The 24152-nt window shown below is 41.2% G+C and overlaps 1 protein-coding gene across 7 annotated transcripts in view; it reads left to right on the top strand.

The window, feature by feature from the left end:
* Positions 1-1130: 1130 nt before the first annotated feature.
* Positions 1131-24152, top strand: part of cadps2 (Ca++-dependent secretion activator 2) — a 237066-nt gene continuing 214044 nt past the window's right edge. For 5 of the 7 annotated variants that reach the window (XM_029751535.1, XM_029751531.1, XM_029751537.1 and 2 more), the window contains exon 1: positions 1401-1709. In XM_029751535.1, the coding sequence (XP_029607395.1) occupies positions 1401-1709 (309 nt within the window). Of the gene's footprint in view, positions 1710-24152 lie in introns of all 7 variants that reach the window. The other 2 variants (XM_029751538.1, XM_029751534.1) reach the window with 1 other exon arrangement.

Below are 24152 nucleotides of genomic sequence, written 5' to 3'. Positions count from 1 at the left end.
ACTTATGAAATGCTTGTAATTATACTTCAGTATTCCATAGTAACATCTGACAAAAATATCTAAAGACACTGTGGCAGCAGACTTTGTGAAAATTAATATTTGTGTCATTCTCAAAACTTTTGGCCACGACTGTACATTCTCTTGGCCCATCACAGGAGGTTTGTGGCACCTTAATTCGGGAGGATGGGCTCATGGTAATGGCAGGAGTGGAATATTATCAAATACATGGTTTCCATGTGTTTGATGCCATTCCATTTGTGCAGTTCCAGACATTATTATGAGCTGTTCTCCCCTCAGCAGCCGCCACTGGGACCCATAGACTACTTTCAAGGTGAGGAACCATCTAACAAAGTTGCGTAAAATACTGCTTTAAATTAACAAAATGGATGTAACAACTAAGGATTCTAGCTTTAAATTCATCAATGGCTAACCTAATGCAAAAACGGTCTTAGGCAGAGATATATGTTGAATTACATTGAATTCTAAGTAGGGCAACATTTGCTTTTGAGTCAGGAAACTTTCCCTACAACCTCTACAAACCAGAATGTTGAATACAATTATTTAATGTACTTTACCGACTGTCCGTGCAGTTGGTATTTTTGACTGTGGGAATGTGAGACAACATCCACAGGAAAGTATAATTCCATCCAACTTTTCAAAGTGCTGGTAATGCAGTCATTTATATCACCTTAAGCATACGTTTACATGGTTCTGCAAATGCTTCAGGTGATATCCATTTTAACACAGCGCTTTGAAAAGTTGACGTTATTATACGTTCCTGTGAATGTTGAGTCACATTCCTACCGACGAAATGACCAACCGCATGTACCCGTAAAGTACATTACATTATAATGTTATTCAACATCCTGGCATGTTGAGGTCATGAGGAAAGTTTCCTGACTCAAAACACTAATTTCTGCCAGACATAAAATTCAATGCAATTCAACGTCGGGTTTCCAGTAAATATAGCTGTACATAGTTCAACAGCCTACTTGTAGTACTATCTGATGTAATTCCATCAAGTGTTATTTGAAAATGTTATGGGATGCGCAATTGTTTAAAGTTTTGGTGGCGACCCTTTGAGTGTGGCTTTAAGAGAAAGAAAGGCACCTCCCACATGTTGCTTGTTGTCCATGCTACAGGTTGTCCACCTGTACTGCTTGCTCTGACTGTATCGGCAGCCACACTGTTCGCACGGTCTTTTCAAAGGAGCGGACTAAACGAAAACCTTGCCTCGACTCACGTTCCCCAAAACTCCGCCCTCGCATTTATGTCAAGAAACATTTAACTCGAGTCGTCGTCACAGCTCCAAAAAACACCGGGGAATATAGACATTTCAAGTGAAGCGGCGACCGCCACGTAGGCTACAGTGTGGGAAAAGGAGTTTACCTGTGTAAAACATGTTAGACCCGTCCTCCAGCGAAGACTCGGGAGGAGAAATTGACGAGGACACTGAAGTTCCAAAAGACCCCCCCAAAAAGCCTTCGACTTCCTCCGGGCAAGGAGGTAAACATAAACGACCACCTGCGGACCAACCACAAGCCGAAAGTCATTCTGCAGGAGACGAGCAGAAAAATGAGAAAGAAAGACTTCAGAAAGAGGAAGCTGAGCGGAAAAGTAAACTACAGATTTATGTATTTGTGTTGCGATGTATAGCATACCCTTTCAATGCCAAACAACCCACGGATATGGCACGCAGGCAACAGAAGGTGAGTGATCGAACACTTTTCAAAGTAGACAATTGAATCACAAGCACCTGCTTTGTTTTCAAGTTTTGCGTCCCACTGCCAGCCAGGCGAGGTGAAACAGTTTCACCCAACTTGAAGCAAATTTAAAGCGTCAATCGGTAGTTGAAACATGTAATCCCCGTCACTGTACCGTTAAAAGCTGAGTGGGGGCTGGAGAAATGTAACCACTCTCAAATTCATAGACAGCTATGGATGCAAAGACTGACATGACATCAACATTATAGATTTAATATTGTTTTAAGGCTATACAATGTTTGTTTACATTCTTTTATTTTACAAACATTTGAGTAAAACAAGTTTATATTTTGTGTTCTGATGGGGTTTGACAGTTGAACTAAGCTCATGAGACATAAATGATTCTAGAAGTATTTAATTTGTAAATAAGTCCAAAAATGGGTTTAGCTACGCAGATTGCCCATTTAGCCCATGTATGCAAATAACATATCAGAAGATCTTCAACTCCTAGCTTTTTCCAAAATGATTGACTACACGTAAGCCTAAAAGTTATGAGGGAGCGTTGTGCTTTTATCTTCAAATACCTTAATTTGTTGTGACAGGGCTGAGTGCAGGTGTCCTCCATCCTTTGTTCCCACATAAACTGGATGGATGTTTAATACGGTAAATATTAGAGGCCTACATTGGCTATTGAACGTTTCTTGAGTGATTAAAAACAGATGAAATCTATTTGCAGACAAATGTAGTATTTTAGACATGGCAATTGACTCCAAAACTTTGGTTTGACGCCATGCACAAGCTCTCAACAAAGCTCACAATCTATTTTTAAAGAATTCACTCACCTGCTCTGAGATATTCTTCTTGGAGCCAGGCCAGCAACTGTTTTTATTTTCTACGCAAGTAATTCTGATATGCACCTGCCATCACATTAGTGGAAATGCCCATTAGGACATGGATTTCACATCTTGGTCACATCCAGAGAGCGAGAGAGGTGTCTGCTTGACTTAGAAGAGAAAAAAATAGGGCTGATTTGCACTCTAATGAAGGCAAAAAAATACTGCTTCTCACAGCGCTCATGCATAAACCCCCAGGATCGTAATTCATTGAGCGAAGTGGAACCGCTGGAGCACTTGTATTGATTTTGGTGTTGTATTATGAAAACACCTCAAATCCCATGAGCCCAATGGGAAGAAGCAACTGGTGGCGACATTGTGGTATAGGGAAGGGCCAGCGTTGGGATTGAGTCCAAATTAGCACATGGAGGAATCCTCAGAGAGATTAGGGAAGTAGGTTCACTTGGTTTGCATAGTCTTATGCTGCTGCTGCTGCATTCTTGTTCTACCTCCATCTTCCTTACAGTAAATACATTTCACCCTGGCTCACTGGATGGATTCCTTTAAGCCACTGACCATGACAAACGGATGTCTGACTGTGTGTGTGTGCTTTCACTTGCGGGGCCACGACACTACTTGTATCCAACTCGTTTTTTCACTGCCACCCCAGCTGACCACAGCGAATTGGTGCTCTAGTGGTTAGAGCGTTGGACTAGTGACCAAAAGGTTGCAAGATCGAATCCCTGAGCTGACAAGGTAAGAATCTGTCGTTCTGCCCCTGAACAAGGGAGTTAACCCACTGTTCCTAGGCCGTCATAGAAAATAAGAATTTGTTCTTAACTGACTTGCCTAGTTAAATAAAGGTAAAATAAAAAAAGTGGTCTAGCTTCCACGGTTTAATGATAATTGAGCCATCAAACCCACAGGGCCATTTGATTACCTGTTCAGGAGTCTTATGGCTTGGGGGTAAAAACTGTTGAGAAGCCTTTTTGTCCTAGACTTGGCACTCCGGTAGCGCTTGCCATGCAGTAGTAGAGAGAACAGTCTATGACTGGGGTGGCTGGGGTCGTTGACAATTTTTAGGGCCTTCCTCTGACACCGTCCTGGATGGCAGACAGCTTAGCGGTCAGAGGCCGAGCAATTGCCGTACCAGGCAGTGATGGAACCAGTCAGGATGCTCTCAATGTTGCAGCTCAGGACCCATGCCAAATCTTTTTAGTTTCCTGTGGGGGAATAGGCTTTGTTGTGCCCTCTTCACCACTGTCTTGGTGTGTTTGGACCATTCTAGTTTGTTGTTGACGTGGACACCGAGGAACTTGACGCTCTCAACCTGCTCCACTACAGCCCCGTTGATGAGAATGGGGGCGTGCTCGGTCCTCCTTTTCCTGTAGTCCACAATCATCTCCTTAGTCTTGGCTACGTTGAGGGATAGGTTGTTATTCTGGTCTCTGACCTCCTCCCTATAGGCTGTCTCGTTGTTGTCTGTGATCAGGCCTACCACAGTTGTCATCTGCAAACTTAATAATGGTGTTGGAGTCGTGAGATTGAGATTTATGACTTTGTGGCTGTGGTAACTAGTGACGATCCTATTGCTGTCCCTCACTAGGCAGCTCAATTCTGCTCTTTTGACACCAATTGGTCTCTTGACTAATCACGTAAGATCTTTTCAACTGAAATATTTTTCAGAGCTGATCTAATTGGTCAAAAGACCAATTTAGTGGGGGGAAAAAAAGATCAGAATTTGGCTTCCTGTGTGAACGCAACCTTATTTGCTTTCCCTCCTCCAGACCTCTGATTGCCAGATCCCAGAGGACCATAGATCAGGGCCATAGACCACTAACGGATTAGTCCATCAGTACAAAAAGTCAAATTGACTGAAGCTAGATGATGGCTAATGCCACAGTGTGCCTAGCAGGTTTATTGAAGAATGGATTGAGAGGACACACACAGCTTTTATTGTTTTTCACTAACCAACATTTTTCATTTTTAAATCACAGAATACATTTTCATTTTTTAAATGACTTTACTAGAAAGCACGCGTTTTCCTAACACATTTTGGTGCCAAAGTGATTCTGCTTGTGTCAATGACTTCTTTCTGTTGCCTTACTTGTGACCGCTTCTACTGCACTGTCAAATTACTTTGCATTGGAATGCAAATCGGGCCACAGCATTGGTCCTTAGGTATTGTCCACGAGGAGCTGAATCAAACTTTCTCTCCCTTCTCCTCTTTCCACAAAATGTTGGCTCTTTCAGTGCAAGTCCATGATGGTTGTCTGCCTTGTCCCACATCTCTCGCTTTCTTATTTTCTGTCTTTAATCTCAATGTTAATGTTAATTTATTAAATTGTTTTTGTACTTTTTATTCCTTTTTCTCCCCTATTGGTAGTTAGTTTTGTCCCATTGCTGCAACTCCCGTACAGACTCGGGGAAAGACAAAGGTTGAGAACCATGCGTTCCTCTGAAACACTGCCAAGCCACACTGCTCGCTTACCCCAGAAGCTAGTCACACCAATGTGTCGGAGGAAACACTGTACTTCTGGCGACCGAAGTCAGCGTGCATGTGCCCGGCCCGCCACGAGTCGCTAGAGCGTGATGGGACAAGGACAACCCGGCCGGCCAAACCATCCTGTAACCCGGACAACCCTGGGCCAATTGTGCGCCACCTCATGGGTCTCCCGTGTCGCAGCCAGCCGCGATCAGCCTGGGATTGAACCTGGGTGTGTAGTGACGCCTCAAGCACTGCGACGCAGTGCCTTAGACCGCTGCGCCACTCGGGTGGCTCCCTATGTTTATTTAACTCAATGGAAACATGTAATTTAGCTACCATGATTAGTGTAATAATATTGAGGATTTTTCAATTAACTTACATGAGAATGGCAGTAACGGTAAAAATACTTTTGACAATCTTCTCTCCTTGGTCTCTCTTGACTAGAGGTCGACCGATTAATCGGAATGGCCGATTTAATTAGGGCATATTTCAAGTTTTCATAACAATCGGAAATTGGTATTTTTGGACACCGATTTGGCCGATTTTTTTTTTTTTTTTTTTTTTTTTTTTTTTTTTTTGGGGGGGGTGGGATTTTTTCTTTATTATTTTTCTTTTTTTTAGACCTTTATTTAACTAGGCAAGTCAGTTAAGAACACATTCTTATTTTCAGTGACGGCCTAGGAACGGTGGGTTAACTGCCTTGTTCAGGGGCAGAACGTCAGATTTTTACCTTGTCAGCTCGGGGATTCAATCTTGCAACCTTACGGTTAACTAGTCCAACGCTCTAACCACCTGCTTTACATTGCACTCCACGAGGAGCCTGCCTGTTACGTGAATGCAGTAAGAAGCCAAGGTAAGTTGCTAGCTAGCATTGAACTTATCTTATAAAAAAACAATCATAATCACTAGTTAACTACACATGGTTGGTGATATTACTAGTTTATCTAGCCTGTCCTGCGTTGCATATAATCGCTTAGGTACACGTTGGTCAATCCATAAACATCAATGCCTTTCTTAAAATCAATACACAAGTCTATATTTTTAAACCTGCATATTTAGTCAATATTGCCTGCTAACATGAATTTCTTTTAACTAGGGAAAATGTGTCACCTTTGCAACAGGGTCAGGGTATATGCAGCAGTTTGGGCCGCCTGGCTCGTTGCGAACTGTGTGAATACTATTTCTTCCTAACAAAGACAGCCGACTTCGCCAAACGAGGGATGATTTAACAAAAGCTAATTTGCGAAAAAAGCACAATCGTTGCACGACTGCACCTAACCATAAACATCAATACCTTTCTTAAAATCAATACACAGAACTATATATTTTTTAAACCTGCATATTTAGCTAAAAGAAATCCAGGTTAGCAGGCAATATTAACCAGATGAAATTGTGTCATTTTGCGTTCATTGCACGCAGAGTCAAGGTATATGCAACAGTTTGGGCCGCCTGGCTCGTTGCGAACTAATTTGCCAGAATTTTACGTAATTATGACATAACATTGAAGGTTGTGCAATGTAAAAGGTATATTTAGACTTAGGGATGCCACCTGTTAGATTAAATACGGAACTGTTCCGTATGTCACTGAAAGGAAAAACTTTTTGTTTTCGAGATGATAGTTTCCGGATTCGACCATATTAATGACCAAAGGCTTGTATTTCTGTGTGTTTATTATAATTAAGTCTATGATTTGATAGAGCAGTCTGACTGAGCGGTGGTAGGCAGCAGCAGGGTCGTAAGCATTCATTCAAACAGCACTTTCGTGCGTTTTGCCAGCAGCTCTTCGCAATGCTTTGCTCTGTTTATGACTTCAAGCCTATCAACTCCCAAGATTAGGCTGGTGTAACCGATGTGAAATGGCTAGCTAGTTAGCAGGTGTGCGCTAATAGCGTTTCAAATGTCACTCGCTCTGAGACTTGGAGTAGTTGTTCCCCTTGCTCTGCATGGGTAACGCTGCTTCGAGGGTGGCTGTTGTTGACATGTTCCTGGTTCGAGCCCAGGTAGGAGCGAGGAGAGGGACGGAAGCTATACTGTTACACTGGCAATACTAAAGTGCCTATAAGAACATCCAATAGTCAAAGGTATATGAAATACAAATCATATAGAGAAATAGTCCTATAATTCCTATAATAACTACAACCTAAAACTTCATACCTGGGAATATTGAAGACTCATGTTAAAAGGAACCACCAGCTTTCATATGTTCTCATGTTCTGAGCAAGGAACTTAAACGTTAGCTTTCTTGCATGGCACATATTGCACTTTTACTTTCTTCTCCAATACTTTGTTTTTGCATTATTTAAACCAAATTGAACATGTTTCATTATTTATTTGAGGCTAAATTGATTTTTTAATGTATTATATTAAGTTAAAATAAGTATTCATTCAGTATTGTTGTAATTGTCATTATTACAAATAAACTAATAAAAAAATTGTCCGATTTAATCGGTACCGACCTTTTTGGGTCCTCCAATAATCGGTATCGGCGGTGAAAAATCATAATCGGTCGGCCTCTACTCTTGACAATCCTCATAGTAACCGGAGAGAAACCATAAGCTGTTAGTCTCCCCTACTCACTTTTTGTCTCCAAGCATGCATGACAGCCAAGGACCATCGCCTCAGGAACACCTCTCCCATGCATCCTTCTTTCCACATGCCTAATCATCTGGCTTAATTGCTTATTACACACCCCCAAAAAATAATTTTTTTTTTGTGCATCAGAACTTGATGTTAATGTAGAAGTCTCCCTGTGTAGCTCTGTGGACTGATGGATGAAATTGGCGGCCCGTAATGTTTCTTCAGGCATATTTCCGTCCTGTTTGTTGTCTCGCCTTCCCTTGACAATTTCCCTCTCCCTTAGACGTGGATCTTCCCAGAGGCTTATATAACTCACTTCCTCCCCACCCTCACCCTCCACCGCCAACAAGTGACTGGACAGTTCAGTGGGGCTTTCTGAGTAGAGATGCTGTGTGGAGAGTTGTAGACTCAGAGAAACCCTGAGGGCAGAGCTTGCCCTATGACCCCATTGTGTGTCTTGTTGCTACCCTGGTTTAGAGTCCAGATCTGGAGGGGATACCATGGTACCTGGGATCTTCACTCCGTAAATGTCCTTAGGTATCTTGAAAGGTGCAAATAAAATGTGTTATTATTCTAGCCCATAGATTTTTGGCTGTCAATGTAGCAGGACAAGATGATGCCAATATAGCTCTTGGTTGCTTAAATGAGGTCGATAACAGCTAATAGTTGTTGCAAAAGCTGACATGCTTGGCATTGCCTGGAGTGACAGGCTTTGGAATAGATTGTGTTAGGATGTCTCTCAGATAGGCCTACAATATTATTGATAATCTTTGGAGAAGAGACTAATGTTTGATGCTACAGAACAGTGTAATGAAATAAGAATCCAAGGCTTTGTATTGTTTCATGAACAAAAAGGTTGGAAAACACCCAATGGTCTTGCACACAATTGTTTTGGAAACTGCATTTTTCTACATTCCATTTTGCTTCTGGCAGTAACATTTTAAATCAATAAAGGCCTTTCTAATTGTTTTTTCCCATGTGTTGTAGGCTTGTTTGGTCAGCCACTTTACTGTTGAATTTCTTCTGCCACAGTCATGCCCATGCCAATGGAACTCATGTTATTGTGGCCACCTCAGAGGACACTATTTGGCCTATAACCTACATTTCAATGGGCTTTTTCCCAAAGTCCCTTTTGTGTCCCTCATTGAGAAACGACACAATGTTGTTGTTTTTTTGTCCCCTCGAGCAGTGTATCTTCCCACATTTTTATCTCTTGTTTTTACAGAGAGTACCGTGATGCTACCTCAAGAATTGACTGTTGGCTTAATTTGCAACACCCTTGAGGACACGGGTGTCATTGTTTTTCTGTATGTTTGTAAATGCTTTTTGACATATTAGATATCTGGGGTCATCTCTCTAAATAGTGCCAGTATGGGCCTATGCCAGCAGATCCGGTCTGTGGGTCTGCTTGCTAATGAAGTCCCTGGGGATGGATCCAGTACTACTCAATATGTTGCGCATGTATGTTCAGGAGATCGTTTGTGCTCCCAGAAGCTCTGGGGAGGGTTCTCTGAGGCACTCATTTGGCCATTTGCACATTTATATTTTTGTCGGACTATAGACAAAATGGAACACATGCTATGACGTTTTGGAGCGGGCTTGTACTTGTAGTAACATTTTGGGTTAAATTTTCAAAGATCCTCCACTGCTAGCAAAGGTTAACCTTTTTATTTGGAATGCCAATGTTTTTTTTCTCTATTGACCTTCATCCAAGCATCCTTTTGAATCACATTTTATTTCCAACACACTGGCTTTTTTTTAATGCGATGACATTTAATTTGATATTTGTGAGTTCAAACATCAGGGGCAAATCCTTTTCAGTTCTACCTCTGTAGCAAACACTGACAAGTTGGTAACTTCCCAAAGATGCAACTACCTCACAAAATATTGGTCACAAGTTTGATCCTCTCTCCCCTCTTAATGCCTTAACAGCCATGGTTTGACAGTGAGCATTTTATGATACTGTAGCAACAGATTTGAATGAATATGTGCTAGTACATATCATGTAAAAAAACATGTCCCTTGGTAACCTCCTAGTATTTTACACGGATTGGCTACATTTATGCCACAAGCAACTTACATTTTCCATAGTTCTTCTTGAACTGGCTGACAATGACACCTGGAGAAAAATGATGAAAAGCAATACCATTTGTGTATTCATACCAAAGTTAGCCAAGTATATCTCAACTCCACCATACCACATCCTTGGAGTTGAGTGCAGACAACAGTTTTTGGAGGGAACCTCTGTTCTCCTTCAAGTCGCTGTGCAGTCACTAATCTTTTGAAGTATATTCTTACACCTTTACCGTGTACCTATATTTGTCCTCTGTTGCGTGCCTTTCTTTGTTTACTGAAATCCATAATTTTAATAAAACTAAGTACAACCGCCGACTTGTTGCTGTGCCGATTTGAATCTCAACAAGGAAACGGTTGGTGGTTGTATATAATTAAAGTTTTATTAAAAAGAATGGATTTCAACAAACAAAGGCACGCAAGAACAGAGGACAAACATAGGTAAATGGTAAGGATGTAACATTTTTGAAGTATCGATTTCACAGCGAGTCAAAGGTTCACTCCAAAAACTCTCGTCTGCATTAACTCCAGATGTGGTATCGTGGAGTTGAGATGTACTGGCTGGCTCTACCAAAGTAGGCCTAATAGTCTTAATTGAGTGGTGTGCTAATTCTCGTTTTATCTGCCTCATTGAATTGGTTCCTTCTGATGAGGTGTGTGTGTGTGTTTGAGCACAGTTTGTTTCCTCACAGGGTATTGATTGAGCAAACACAATGCACAATGCTTTTGGAGGTCTGCGTCTGTGAAATTGAAAATGACACGTTGTATAAGCAATCAGTCTGTCTTTCATGCCCTGTCCTTCAGGCTAAAGTCACTTCTGATAGAATCTTATCTGAGGGCCGTGTCGACGGTTGGAAACCGAGTCTGATCCATCATACACCTTTTAATTACGTCTCTCTCCGTCAGTCATGAGAAGATCTTCCATTGTTCTCAACATCTGTTATTTTCTGATTTTCTTCACTCTCAATGACTCTGGGAGAATCTCGATTGCATACTCTTCACGTCCTCTCGCCTCATTGTCAAAACCCATTGGAGGAGAAGGTCAGAGGGGAGGTTCTCCCTATGTTACAACATTTCTCAAGAGTCTAATTACATATTTTGTGTTCGTTTCCTGCTTTTAGATGCGTTGTTTTCCTCCTGCGTATAATTTCCTGGTTTTTACTATGCTCTGTGAGCTGAATACAGCTCATTTCAACTGATTTGGTAGAAATGCTAATTCTGCTCCCGGCTCAGTATATTCAACTGCTTTGTGATTTAAAAAAATATAAAAATCCTGGCCGTGCATTTGCATTGAATGCCCTGTGGCATCATTTTCTCTGGTCTTAAAACCAGCTTTTGGCTGAACCATAATTCCACCCTTCCTAAACACTTTGGGCTTTTTCTCCAGTAAAGTTAAGTTTGGAAAATGTAAACCTGCTCAGATGAAAGTTTTTTTTTTTTTGAGCTATTAATGTACTTTTTTAATCAAAAGGATTCTGAAGTTAAACTTGGTCAAACTGAAAACGTCTGTAGAGTAAGGAATATATACCCAGCCCATATCTGAAGAATGACTTTTCTATCGTAACACCGACGTTGCCTTTGGCAGCCTTGTTATCGGATCATATTCCTTCCACTTGTGGAAACTGGAAGGCTCTGTCTTCAAAAGAGACGCAGTTGGCAGACTGTCGGCATGACAGAAGAGGCGGCACTAGAGAAGGAGAGGGGGAGATGGGGAGAGATGGAATATGAAAACGAAGGCTTACTGGGACTTGAGTGAAGCTGCCCCCAGGTTTGTCACGACTCATTCCGCCCCTCAGCGCCTAGCTGTTCTCAGTTGATAAAGACACACGCGCAGACTGCACACTGGTCTAGCCCCTTGTCTTCTCATGTGATGAGAGGACCAGAGTCTTGTTACAGTAGGTGTGTATTAATAACTCAGTGGATGGTGATACTGTCAATCACAGCTTACTCGCTGTGTGACAACATCCTGTTCTCTATAATACTTAATATCCCTGTTGCTGTGTTGGTTTCTCCATTTGAGTTGGTGTTATGAGGGTACACAACTGTAAGTAGGTGGATGTCCTTTCTGGTGAACAGGCATGTTTCCAACTCCCTTCTGAGGTAATGCCAGAGAAGCACTCAGGTGCCATTCTCTGTGATTATGTATACAGTTACATATTAAATGCATGTACGTATAGGATACAGCAACTCATTTGAGGTCATGATGCTCTGACGAGGAGCTTTCTCAGACTATTGCGAGACTGTTGAAGGGATGCTATCCACTATGTTTTGAGGAGTTTAGTTTGCCTCATCTTCATCTAGCATTTGAACCTCACGTTGCTTGAGTAATTGTCCCTCCTTGAACGTGGACAGAGTTGTAGGCATTTTTTCCAACTTTCACAACTCAAATTATGCATTTGACACTGGCACACTAAGTACCCCCCTAGCTTTATTTTAGCTTCTTCTTTCTCTCCCTCACTCATTTCCAAGTCCCTTTCTTCTCTCGTCCCCCTGTTGGAAATGGGAGACCGGACAAGACAGGTGCTGTAATCTTCCGTTTGATCTCCTCAACACCTCTGTCAACCTCAAGCTCTCCAGGTTCCGCCGTCCCTGCTGTCAACCTCAAGCTCTCCAGGTTCCGCCGTCCCTGCTGTCAACCCCAAGCTCTCCAGGTTCTGCCGTCCCTGCTGTCAACCCCAAGCTCTCCAGGTTCCGCCGTCCCTGCTGTCAACCCCAAGCTCTCCAGGTTCCGCCGTCCCTGCTGTCAACCCCAAGCTCTCCAGGTTCCGCCGTCCCTGCTGTCAACCCCAAGCTCTCCAGGTTCCGCCGTCCCTGCTGTCAACCCCAAGCTCTCCAGGTTCCGCCGTCCCTGCTGTCAACCCCAAGCTCTCCAGGTTCCGCCGTCCCTGCTGTCAACCCCAAGCTCTCCAGGTTCCGCCGTCCCTGCTGTCAACCCCAAGCTCTCCAGGTTCCGCCGTCCCTGCTGTCAACCCCAAGCTCTCCAGGTTCCGCCGTCCCTGCTGTCAACCCCAAGCTCTCCAGGTTCCGTCGTCCCTGCTGTCAACCCCAAGCTCTCCAGGTTCCACAGTACCCTGCTACTCTTCTTAATTGCTGATCAGGGGTGAAGTGCTTCAGAGCAGCAGTATCTGCTCTCTCCATGTCACTCTTAATACCACTATTGCATAATGGGAGAGGTGTGTGTGTGTGTGTGTGTGTGTGTGTGGGTGGGGTGGACTGAAACCGACTATATTGTTCAATTGCATGGGCCACATTGCATCTTACCCAATCACTCAATGCCTACCATTTAAAGAAAAATATCCATATTCAGGAGGTATCAGACGTTGGGTGCCTCTCAAATGGCACTCCATTCCCTATATAGTGCACTACTTTTGACCAGAGGCTCTCATGCCATTTGGGATGCAGCTTGTCTCAACTCTACTGTGACTTGGGCAAGGTATAATTGCTTACAAGCATGAGCGGGCAGTTAAAAAAAACTGGATCTATTGCTTTTGCTACTGGGGGAAGTTGAGGCCTTAACAGGAATGGATTACAGTAATAAAATGATGGAAGAAATATAAGCTGAAAATAAGATATTTAAAACTATCGTGGACTCCCTAAAAGACACTACAGAGGCGCTACGGTATGATAACAAAACCATGAAAGCCGAATTACTTGATCTAAAGTGCAGAAGTATGAAAAATAATATTGTTATGGGAATGAAGGAGGATGAAAGACGAAAACTACCAGTCAACGGAGGAAAAAGTCAAGGTGTTCGTGAAACGTAATCTCAAGATGACGGACGAACAGGTGAAAACAATTGATTTTCACCGTTTTGGTGGCAGAGCAGAGGGGTGGCCCCGTCCAATCGTAGCTATGCTAACCCACTACAAAATGAAATTTGCCTTGTTATAACAGGGTAGGGAATTGATGAACACCCGATTCTTTATTAATGAACAATTTACTCATGAAATAGTGGAGAGACGACATGCCCTGTACCCCACTTTCAAAAGGATCCGAGCAGAGAAGCAGAATGTTCGTCTAGTGGTTGATAAATTATATGCAAATAATCAAATGTTCAAGGACTCGAAGATTAGAACGTGGCTGTGAGTGATAGCTACCTCCTGTAGAAGTAGTCACCGATACATATTTGCACCTCATTACACAGTACAAATATGGATACATTGGTATTTTACAATGTTTCTTTTTTTTTGCGTTAACAACTTTTTTACATTTTATTTGTGCATTATGGAACCGTAGACTTAAAATAAGCTTGGATTTATGGTAATGCAGAATGGGTATGATGAACTTAACCTTTTTCTATTTAAGCAATATGGAACTTTGGACTCCATGGACGTAATATCAGGTTTTGATTTAGGGGAAGGCGAGGATGAGTAATGTGGAGAGAGGGTTGGTTTTACAGGTTTACTCGCTCTGGATTGTCAGTACTGCATGTGTTCTTGGCTGTTGTGCCGTGGCTGTATCGGAATTGATTGTGAGTTGAACTTGAGTATGCCTTCCCATAAGGGAGTGGCCGAGGTTGGCTTGCGGTCGGCTCTGGCACAGCCATGGCATGATACAACAGGATATAATGTGATGCCTAAGACACATTTTTTTTTTTTACTTGCAGTCATTAGTGGCCATTAGAATCTGTTCCTTTTTCCTGCTTCCTTTTTTTTGTCGGAATACAACAGGACATAATGAGAACTACATGAAATATGTTTTGCATGTAATGGACATGTTAAAAAAAAACGGGGACGGGTCTTGCGATATATTTAGGTTTTGTCTTATTTTACATTTTTATTTATGAACAATTGAATCCTATGAACTGAGCAGGCCGGGCTGATGTGCTTATAGCCTTGCTAGGACTTTCAAACATGAGCATACATGTATAAGATTGATGTTATTTTAATATCTATTATTGTTACAATATTGTTGTTTTTCTGACTGTTTTCCATGTTATTTGGTTAGTTCTCTTAGGCATCCTCATAGATAATTATGTTATCATGGGACTGCCCATATTTCCCTCTGGCCAACGCAAATTGGCGGCCAAGGGTTTACCTTAGGACGCAAAGGTGCGTCATGATTCGGGGAGATGGTCTTAGTGACAACAGGCCTAGATACGGGGGAATGTTTTAGTAGGTGGAATATTAGGACAATTGGAGGTTTACAAAGTTGCAGCTAAACTGTGCAAATTATGGTACAGCTAACTATATGGACACTAAATCATCATGGTGCTTTTTAATGCTAAGTTTACAAACATTGGTTGTGGTAAGTATAATTGAAACCTGGGTTTCATTATGGTAAGCGGGGAAATAAGTATAGCAAGTTATCATTTGTAATGGCTTAGCAGATCATAATTTTTTTTTTTACATGGCTAAAAGAGAGAATATATCTATTGTTTACAGGAAACTCATTCTACAAATATAGATGAGGTTGGGTGGAAAAAGGACTGGGAGGGAAATATATTTTTGTCAAGGTCAAAGAAGCTCAAAAGGGGTGATTTATACAAATTTTGATCTGATTGCGTAAACTGTGCAAACAGATCAGCAAGGAAGATGGATTATTTTACATGTATGCTATTGGACTAAAAACAGATCTGGCTATTTAATCAATCAAATAATGACCGACACTTTATTGAATATAAATAGATAATAGAGATCTGAGTTCACCAGCAACAAAATAATATTTTATTATGGTGAGATATTATAATACGGTTTTAAGTACCTCAATGGATCGTAAAGGAAATCATTCCACAAACTATCATCCTCAAGCACTTAAGGAGATTACAAAGATTATGGCTACATTAGAACTAGTGGATATGTGGAGGTTGAAAAACCCTGACCTACTGAGATGTACATGGAGGCTTAATCAAGCTTGATTACTTCCTGGTCTCGTTCTTGCTGGCATCAAAAGTTAAAAAAAAAAAAAGTATTAATAGGAGACCGAATACGATCAGACCACCATCTAATTGGCCTCCATATAACTCTTACAGAATTTCCACGTGGACGGGGATATTAGAAATGTAATCAAAGACAAATGGATGACAATTTGTTTTTAACTAAGACAAAATAAATCATAATTGACTTTTTTTGTACACCATAGGTACAGCAGATCCCCTTATTGTATGGGGCACTTTAAAATGTACTTTTAGAGGCCATTCAATACAATACTCATCATTAAAACAAAAGTAGTTTAGGTCAAAATAGATTTGACTAATAAAGAATTAGAGGAAGTAACAGTGCAGGTAGATGGTAATGGAAACTACTATAGAGGCACAAAATAGGTTAGAGGAAAAACAAAAAGAAATGGAGGTACTTATTCATGAATGATCAAGTGTAATGTATTAGAAAAAGGAAAGCAAATTGGATGAAAAATGCACAACATTTTTCTTGAATCTTCAACACAGAAATTCTACCAAAAACAATTTACAGAAACTCGTTACAAATGGAGTTATCCATGATTCACCTAATTATATTTTGAAAAAGGAAGCAAAATTATTTTAAGCACATGTTTTCTTTTGTCTCCTCCATTTCCACTGAATGATGTAAACTGTAAGGATTTCTTTCCTAATAAGGATGATAATAATAATGTAACATTTAGAAATGTACAGAAATACTGGTGTGAAGGCGAACTTCCAGAAGAGGAACTTTTTGAGGCAATAAAATCTTTTCAGTCTGGAAAAACACCAGGGCTTGACGATATACCAGTAGAGGTATATCAGACCTTTTTTTATGTAATCAAATATCCATTATTAGCATTTCAATTACTGTTATATAAATGGTAGACTTCCAGGTACTCAACAAGGTCTGATTTCATGACTTCTAAAACAAGACCCAGGTGGTAAGTATAAAGATCCAGTCCATTTAAAAAAAACTGGCCTCTAACACTTCATTGTTGTCATGTGAAATGCATAGCATATAGAATTAAAAGGTTATACCAGATATTGTTCATTCTGATCAGACAGGTTTTTTGCATGGACGATATATTGGAGATAATATTCAACAATTACTTGAAACAATTGAACATTATGAAACATTGAAGATACCATGTCTGGTCTTCATAGCACATTTTAAAAAGGCATTTTGATAAAGTACAATTAGAATTTATATATAAATGCCTAGAATAGTAAAATGTTGGTGAATCTCTTATACAATGGGTTAAAGTTATTTACAGCAACCCCAGATGTAAAATAGTAAACAGTGGTTACTTCTCAAAGTATTGTGCTTTTAAGAGGAGTAAAACAAGGCTGTCTGTTGTCTCCATATTTATTATGGCTATTGAAAGCTAGATATTAAAATGAGATCCAACAAGAACATCAAGATGTTAGAAATCCAGGGGATAAAAACAAAAGTGTCAATGTAAGCTGATGACTATAGTTTTTTCTTAAGTCTGCAATCTCGATCCCTGCACAGTCTCATTGAAGATCTTGATCACTTTTCTAGCCTCAATGGATTAAAACCTAATTATGAAGTGTACCAATTATGAGTGTACCATATTACGTATTGGATCAGTAAAAAATTGTGTTTACACTACACTACCTTGTAGTTTACCAATAAAATGGGCAGATGGTGAAGTAGACATATTGGTATTCACATCTCAAAAAATATAAATTAACTTACCACAATTAATTTCAATAGAAAGTTAGCAAAAATAGATAAGATTCTGCAACCATGGAGAAGTAAATACTTGTCTATTTATGGAAAAATCACATTGATTAACTATTTGGTCCTATCAGTTTTCTTACTTACCAATGGCACTGCCTACTCCAGATTACTCTTTTTTTTTTTAAATCATATGAGGAAAAAATATTTCATTTTATTTGGAATGCTAAGCCAGACAAAATTAAACGTGCCTATTTATATAATGAATATGAGTTTGGAGGGGCTACAATTATTATTATTTTTATTTATTTATTATTACAAAAAACACAAGGAAGGGGTAACATTAAAGTATTAGAACATGATGGACAAACAATACAGCATCAAGACACTATCAAACATGTATCAGTCTTTCCGCAACAAAGCTATCCTTATGTGTGAGGGTGCATGATAGTGATATAAAATACATGTCATAGTTTCCTTTTTCATGATCACAATCTTGTGAAACCCGAACCCTCCAAGATCCCCCCCACAGTTCCCCAATAGCTGTCCTTCACCCATTTGAGACCCCTCCCACAGTCCCCCCCCCGGAAGAAATAAAATACAATTACTGTCCATTCCCCACCCCCAAGAACCCCCAATGCACCAACAACCAAGAGTATGAACTAAAGAGAAAAAAGGAAAAGACAGAAGAAAACAGCAAACAACAATGCAAAAATATATAATAATAATAATAATACATTTAAAACAAAGGACATCTATGACAACTGAAATCATAACAGCAATGCCTACTTTATATGTTTGTGTGCATGTCTGGCACTATTACATGTATGTGTGTGTTCTTGTATGTGTTTATTTGAATGAGTGTGTGTGTATATGCATGTGTACAAACACCTGCACGGCATCAGCCTCAGGCAAACCTCAGGCATTAGTTGTAAAAACACTGCCACTTAGTGTCATTCAAATGTACTTTTATTATGTTTTATTTTTACTTTTTTCCCCCTTTATCTTTTGACCATCATTCTCTCTCTCACACAGCAACTCTACTCCCACTTGTCTCCAATTCCACATCCCAACCCTCAGCTTCCCTCAGCCCAGCCCATCTATCTCTGCTGGCCACCCACTTCGGGTTTCTACGCAACACATATCTTTCAACAATGCTATGATGTTTAACGTACAATTTCAATCTATCTAATATAATCTACAGATTGCGTGTTGAAGATAAATACTTTTACTAAGAGTATTAGTAATTGACTGACCCGGTCTCTCCAGATCTCCTAACATTACTATTTCTAGGGTCAATTTTAGATCAATGCTATGCATTTTCAGCCATTCCTGAACCTGAGACCAGAAACAGGCCACCTGAGGGCAATACCAAAATAAATGGTCTATTGATTCTGTATCCTCACAACAAAATCTGAAGAGCTTCGATGACTCTATGCCCCAAATATTCAATATTTTCTTGGTGGCAAGAATTCTTTATAATAATTTTAGCTGAAAAGCACGAATTCTTGAATCTTGTGTTGTTTTATATATCAACTCATATTATTGACTATTAAAGTGTTAAACCTCTCACTAAAACATCACTCATATCACTCATAAGGCACGTTCACACAGATGAGCAGGGACCCTGGGTGTCTTTCTTTTGGTGTTTTTCAGACTCAGTAGAAAGGCCTCTTTAGTGTCCTAAGTTTTCATAACTGTGACCTTAATTGCTTACTGTCTGGAAGCTGTTAGTGTCTTAACGACCGTTCCACAGGTGCATGTTCATTTAATTGCTTATGGTTAATTGGTCAAGCATGGGAAACAGTGTTTAAACCCTTTACAATGAAGATCTGTGAATTCATGAAAATCCAAATAACTTATACTTGAAAGACAGGGTCCTGAAAAAGGGACTTTTCTTTTTTGGCGTGTGTGTGTGTGTGTTAAACATTTTTTTTTAAATAAGATATTTGTACTCTGAAGAGGTGAAGACGTTGAAGAAAAAAAAGCTATAATTCAATACAACTAATGCATAATGGGAGAGGTTGGTGGTTGTATGTGGGGGTTAGGGGTGGACTGAAGCAGATTATATTGTTCATTTGCATGGGCCACATTGCACCTTGCCCAGTCACTCCAATAAAGCACTCTTGGATTGGACTGGTTAGGAATTGTTGTGACAGATAGCTGAATGCTATGACAGGTCCTCTGTGAACCCCTGAGATTGTGTCTGTGCCCGACCTTGTCAGTGGAAATGCAATGTACTTGTTGATAAAGGATTATGAATTCGGTGGAATTTAATGGTTTTACTGAGGCGGGTGCTTAGATTGGCAAATGCAGAGAGACTTCAACTTCTCTGCCACAGTGATGATCAACTGATTTCAAATGGCCTCTGTGCACAGACTGCTCTATCCAGCTTCCCATGTTCTATTTATATTCAGCCACTTGTGAAGTCACTGTTGCCATCTCCTATAGAGCTGGGACGACAAACCGATAAAATGATCGACACCGAATGCACCGATCACTTATCGCAGGCATTTTGCTGATATCGGTCATTTCCATAAGTAGCCTATACTAGAGAAATGTGAAGTTTGAAGTGAAATAATTTGCTAATATGGCTGATGGTTAATGTTACAATTGACGGCTACAACCATAAACTAGTAGTTTAAAGGATAATACAAATTTAAAAAAAAGGTGTTGCACATTCATGTTTTATACATTTTATTCTATTTATTGTCATCGTGATATGGCTTTTTGTCCATATGACCCAGCTTTTCTCTTCCCTTTTCTCCTTCATCTCCAGTTTTATCTCCTCTTGTTCTCTTTCGTCGTCTCACCTCTTGTTCTCCTCCCGTCTCTTTTCCAGTCTTTTCTTTTCCTCTACCTCAACTGTCATCAGTTTCCTTCTTCCTCTCTTGTCCTCCCCCTCCTTGGCCTCTTATCCATTTCCTGCTGTGGCTTAGGGGAGTGCTATTCTGCCTCATTGGCTTCGCATATCAGCGACTGTTAAAAGGAACCATCTCCCTCCGATTCCATCACACGTCTTTCTCAAACACTTACTCTTTCCCTCTACCCTTTTTCTTTCTGTCATCCTTTCCTCCCTAACTTCCTCTCTCACACCCCAGATCTAGCTATTTGTCTTTTCTCCCTATAAGGTTCTTTCCTCACATATTTTCACCTTTCTTTTCACCACCTAACTCCTTCCATTAACTCTCCTATTAAATGTCTTCGCCTGTTCCCTTCCTCCTCAACTCCCCCTCTTTCCCCTCCTATCTTCAGGATGTTTCTTTCTCTCTCACTGTGTGTGTGTGTGTGTGTGTGTGTGTGTGAGTCAATGTTGGCAAATGGCTGGGAAAGCATGGCAATCCAGATACGTTCCTTCCCCTTGATATACTTGGACGTATTCCTCTAAATTTGGACTCGTTTACTTCAACCCTTTAGTGAAATCAGGTGCTTAAGGCTGTTGGACATGTTAGTTGAAGTGCACTGCTTTACTGATTTCATATCATTATAAGGATGATATAATTACTGTCTTAAAATATCTGACTGTTGTCCTTTCAGGAATTACAGCTGACATACCGCTTTCATGACTCACAAAACGTCATTCAAAGTTTGACCGTTTCTTGCGTCATGGCAGTGTTTTGTCAGTTGATTTAGATTCCTGTTGGATTAATAAGGTATCAGAATTTTGTGCCAAACGGATATTAGCACACTGATTCCCATGTTCCTGATTTTAGATTTGTCTTTTTAAAGTGGGAAACACATTAAAGTGGTTATTACAGACCTGTGTTATTGAACACGTAATATGGTCTACAGGTGGTTACTGTAACCATTGTATTCATTATTTTTATTTTTTTAAACAAAAAACGGCGGTCCTCGGTTGCAACACACAATAAGTTCCAAACAACCGCTAGAAGCAACTTCAGCACAAGAACTGTTTGTCAGTAGCTTCATTAAATGGGTTTTCATGGCCGAGCACCCGCCAGCAAGCCTAAGATCACCATGCGCAATGCCAAGCTTCGACTGGTGTGGTGTAAAGCTCGCCGTCATTGGACTCTGGAGCAGCGGAAACGCGTTCTCTGGAGTGATGAATCACGCTTCACCCCCTGGCAGTCCGACGGACAAATCTGGATTTGGGGGATGCCAGGAGAACGCTACCTGTCCGAATGCATAGTGCCAACTGTAAAGTTTGGTGGAGGAGGAATAATGGTCTGGTGCTGTTTTTTCATGGTTCGTGCTAGGTCCTTTAGTTCCAGTGAAGGGAAATCTTAACGCTACAGCATAAAGACATTCTAGACGATTCTGTGCTTACAACTTTGTGGAAACAGTTTGGGGAAGGCCCTTTCCTGTTTCAGCATGACAATGCCCCCGTGCACAAAGTTAGGTCCATACAGAAATGGTTTGTCGAGATTGGTGTGGAAGAGCTTCACTGGCCTGCACAGAGCCCTGACCTCAACTCCATCAAACACCTTTGGGATGAATTGGAACGCCGACTGCGAGCCAGGCCTAATCGCACAACATCAGTGCCCGACCTCACTAATGCTCTTGTGGCTGAATGGAAGCAAGTCCCTGCAGCAATGTTCCAACATCAAGTGGAAAGCCTTTCCAGAAGAGTGGAGGCTGTTATATCAGCAAAGGGGGGACCAACTCCATATTAATGCCCATGATGTTGGAATGAGATGTTCGAGCAGGTGTCCACATACACTACATGGCTACAAAAGTATCTATTTTTTGACTTGGCTTCTGAAGATTGCCACTTAGCTGCTGTTTTCCCCTCAGGTAAATGAGATGTTGCTCTTCTGTCATAGCCCTTATTCAAAAGATACATAGAAGTTATTGATAACTCCCTTCAAGGTTTGGCTATGATGTCCTCGATCTGAGACAAACTTGCATTGACTGGAACATGACATCTTAATGTCCATAATTGTAGAATACAAAACATATAGAAACCCTATTAAACCAGCAGACATGATTTCATCATCACGAAACGATGACGACAACAGCACCGCAAAACAGAGACAGGAAAATGCTATCTTTATATGGTTATATGTTTTACATAAAAGTGTGCATTGAAGAGCTATGGAATTTGAAATATGGCCCATGCCACTATATTGCTGGAGAAGAGAAAACAAGGAAGGTGCTTAAAGTGACGCTCCAAAGATTTTGTATAATTTCACCTAGGGTTGTCACGTTACCAGTATCGCGATACTACCATACCTGATTTTTCCATGGCAAAAAGGAAAACACAAAGCAGACTCAAATATTTTGTCCTTTAAAAAAACCTAGTGTATGTAACATGGCTTGGAAAGGAAATGTGTGATTCTGGGTGATAGCATCAGGCTGTTTGTCTCCAACGTTAGAACTGTTTTCCTCTAAATTAAGTCTGCTTCATGTTTTGTTTCCTTACCACGGTACTGCTGAGTATGGTGATACTGGTATCATCACAACCCTAATTTCAGCTAGTAGTTTTGAAAGTAGTGCTCATGAGCCAAAATGGGTCCCTGAAAATTGTGCACAATTGTTTGCTACGTCATCCATTTAATATACACTGCTCAAAAAAATAAAGGGAACACTTAAACAACACAATGTAACTCTAGCTGTGGCAAGAAGGTTTGCTGTGTCTGTCAGCGTAGTGTCCAGAGCATGGAGGCGCTACCAGGAGACAGGCCAGTACATCAGGAGACGTGGAGGAGGCCGTAGGAGGGCAACAACCCAGCAGCAGGACCGCTACCTCCGCCTTTGTGCAAGGAGGAGCAGGAGAAGCACTGCCAGTGCCCTGCAAAATGACCTCCAGCAGGTCACAAATGTGCATGTGTCTTCTCAAACGATCAGAAACAGACTCCATGAGGGTGGTATGAGGGCCCGACGTCCACAGGTGGGGGTTGTGCTTACAGCCCAACACCGTGCAGGACGTTTGGCATTTGCCAGAGAACACCAAGATTGGCAAATTCGCCAATGGCGCCCTGTGCTCTTCACAGATGAAAGCAGGTTCACACTGAGCACGTGACAGAGTCTGGAGATGCCGTGGAGAACGTTCTGCTGCCTGCAACATCCTCCAGCATGACCGGTTTGGCGGTGGGTCAGTCATAGTGTGGGGTGGCATTTCTTTGGGGGGCCGCACAGCCCTCCATGTGCTCGCCAGAGGTAGCCTGACTGCCATTTAGATACCGAGATGAGATCCTCAGACCCCTTGTGAGACCATATGCTGGTGCGGTTGGCCCTGGGTTCCTCCTAATGCAAGACAATGCTAGACCTCATGTGGCTGGAGTGTGTCAGCAGTTCCTGCAAGAGGAAGGCATTGATGCTATGGACTGGCCCGCCCAGTTCCCCAGACCTGAATCCAATTGAGCACATCTGGGACATCATGTCTCGCTCCATCCATCAACGCCACGTTGCACCACAGACTGTCCAGGAGTTGGCGGATGCTTTAGTCCAGGTCTGGGAGGAGATCCCTCAGGAGACCATCTGCCACCTCATCAGGAGCATGCCCAGGCGTTGTAGGGAGGTCATACAGGCACGTGGAGGCCACACACACTACTGAGCCTCATTTTGACTTGTTTTAAGGACATTACATCAAAGTTGGATAAGCCTGTAGTGTGGTTTTCCACTTTAATTTTGAGTGTGACTCCAAATCCAGACCTCCATGGGTTGATAAATGGATTTCCATGGATTATTTTTGTGATTTTGTTGTCAGCACATTCAACTATGTAAAGAAAAAAGTATTTAATAAGATTATTTCTTTCATTCAGATCTAGGATGTGTTTAAGTGTTCCCTTTATTTTTTTGAGCAGTATATGTTACATCCTGCAAAAGGAAGAAAGAAACTGGACATATCTATATAAATTTGTAAGTGCTTAAGATCCTGTACTGCATTTTGATGGTCCTCTGTAGCTCAGTTGGTAGAGCCTGGCGCTTGTAACGC

Source organism: Salmo trutta, chromosome 4 (genome assembly GCF_901001165.1).
Source record: "Salmo trutta chromosome 4, fSalTru1.1, whole genome shotgun sequence".
NCBI lineage: Eukaryota > Metazoa > Chordata > Actinopteri > Salmoniformes > Salmonidae > Salmo > Salmo trutta.
Note: the sequence above shows the minus strand (reverse complement) of the source record. Positions and strands in the feature narration are given on the sequence as shown.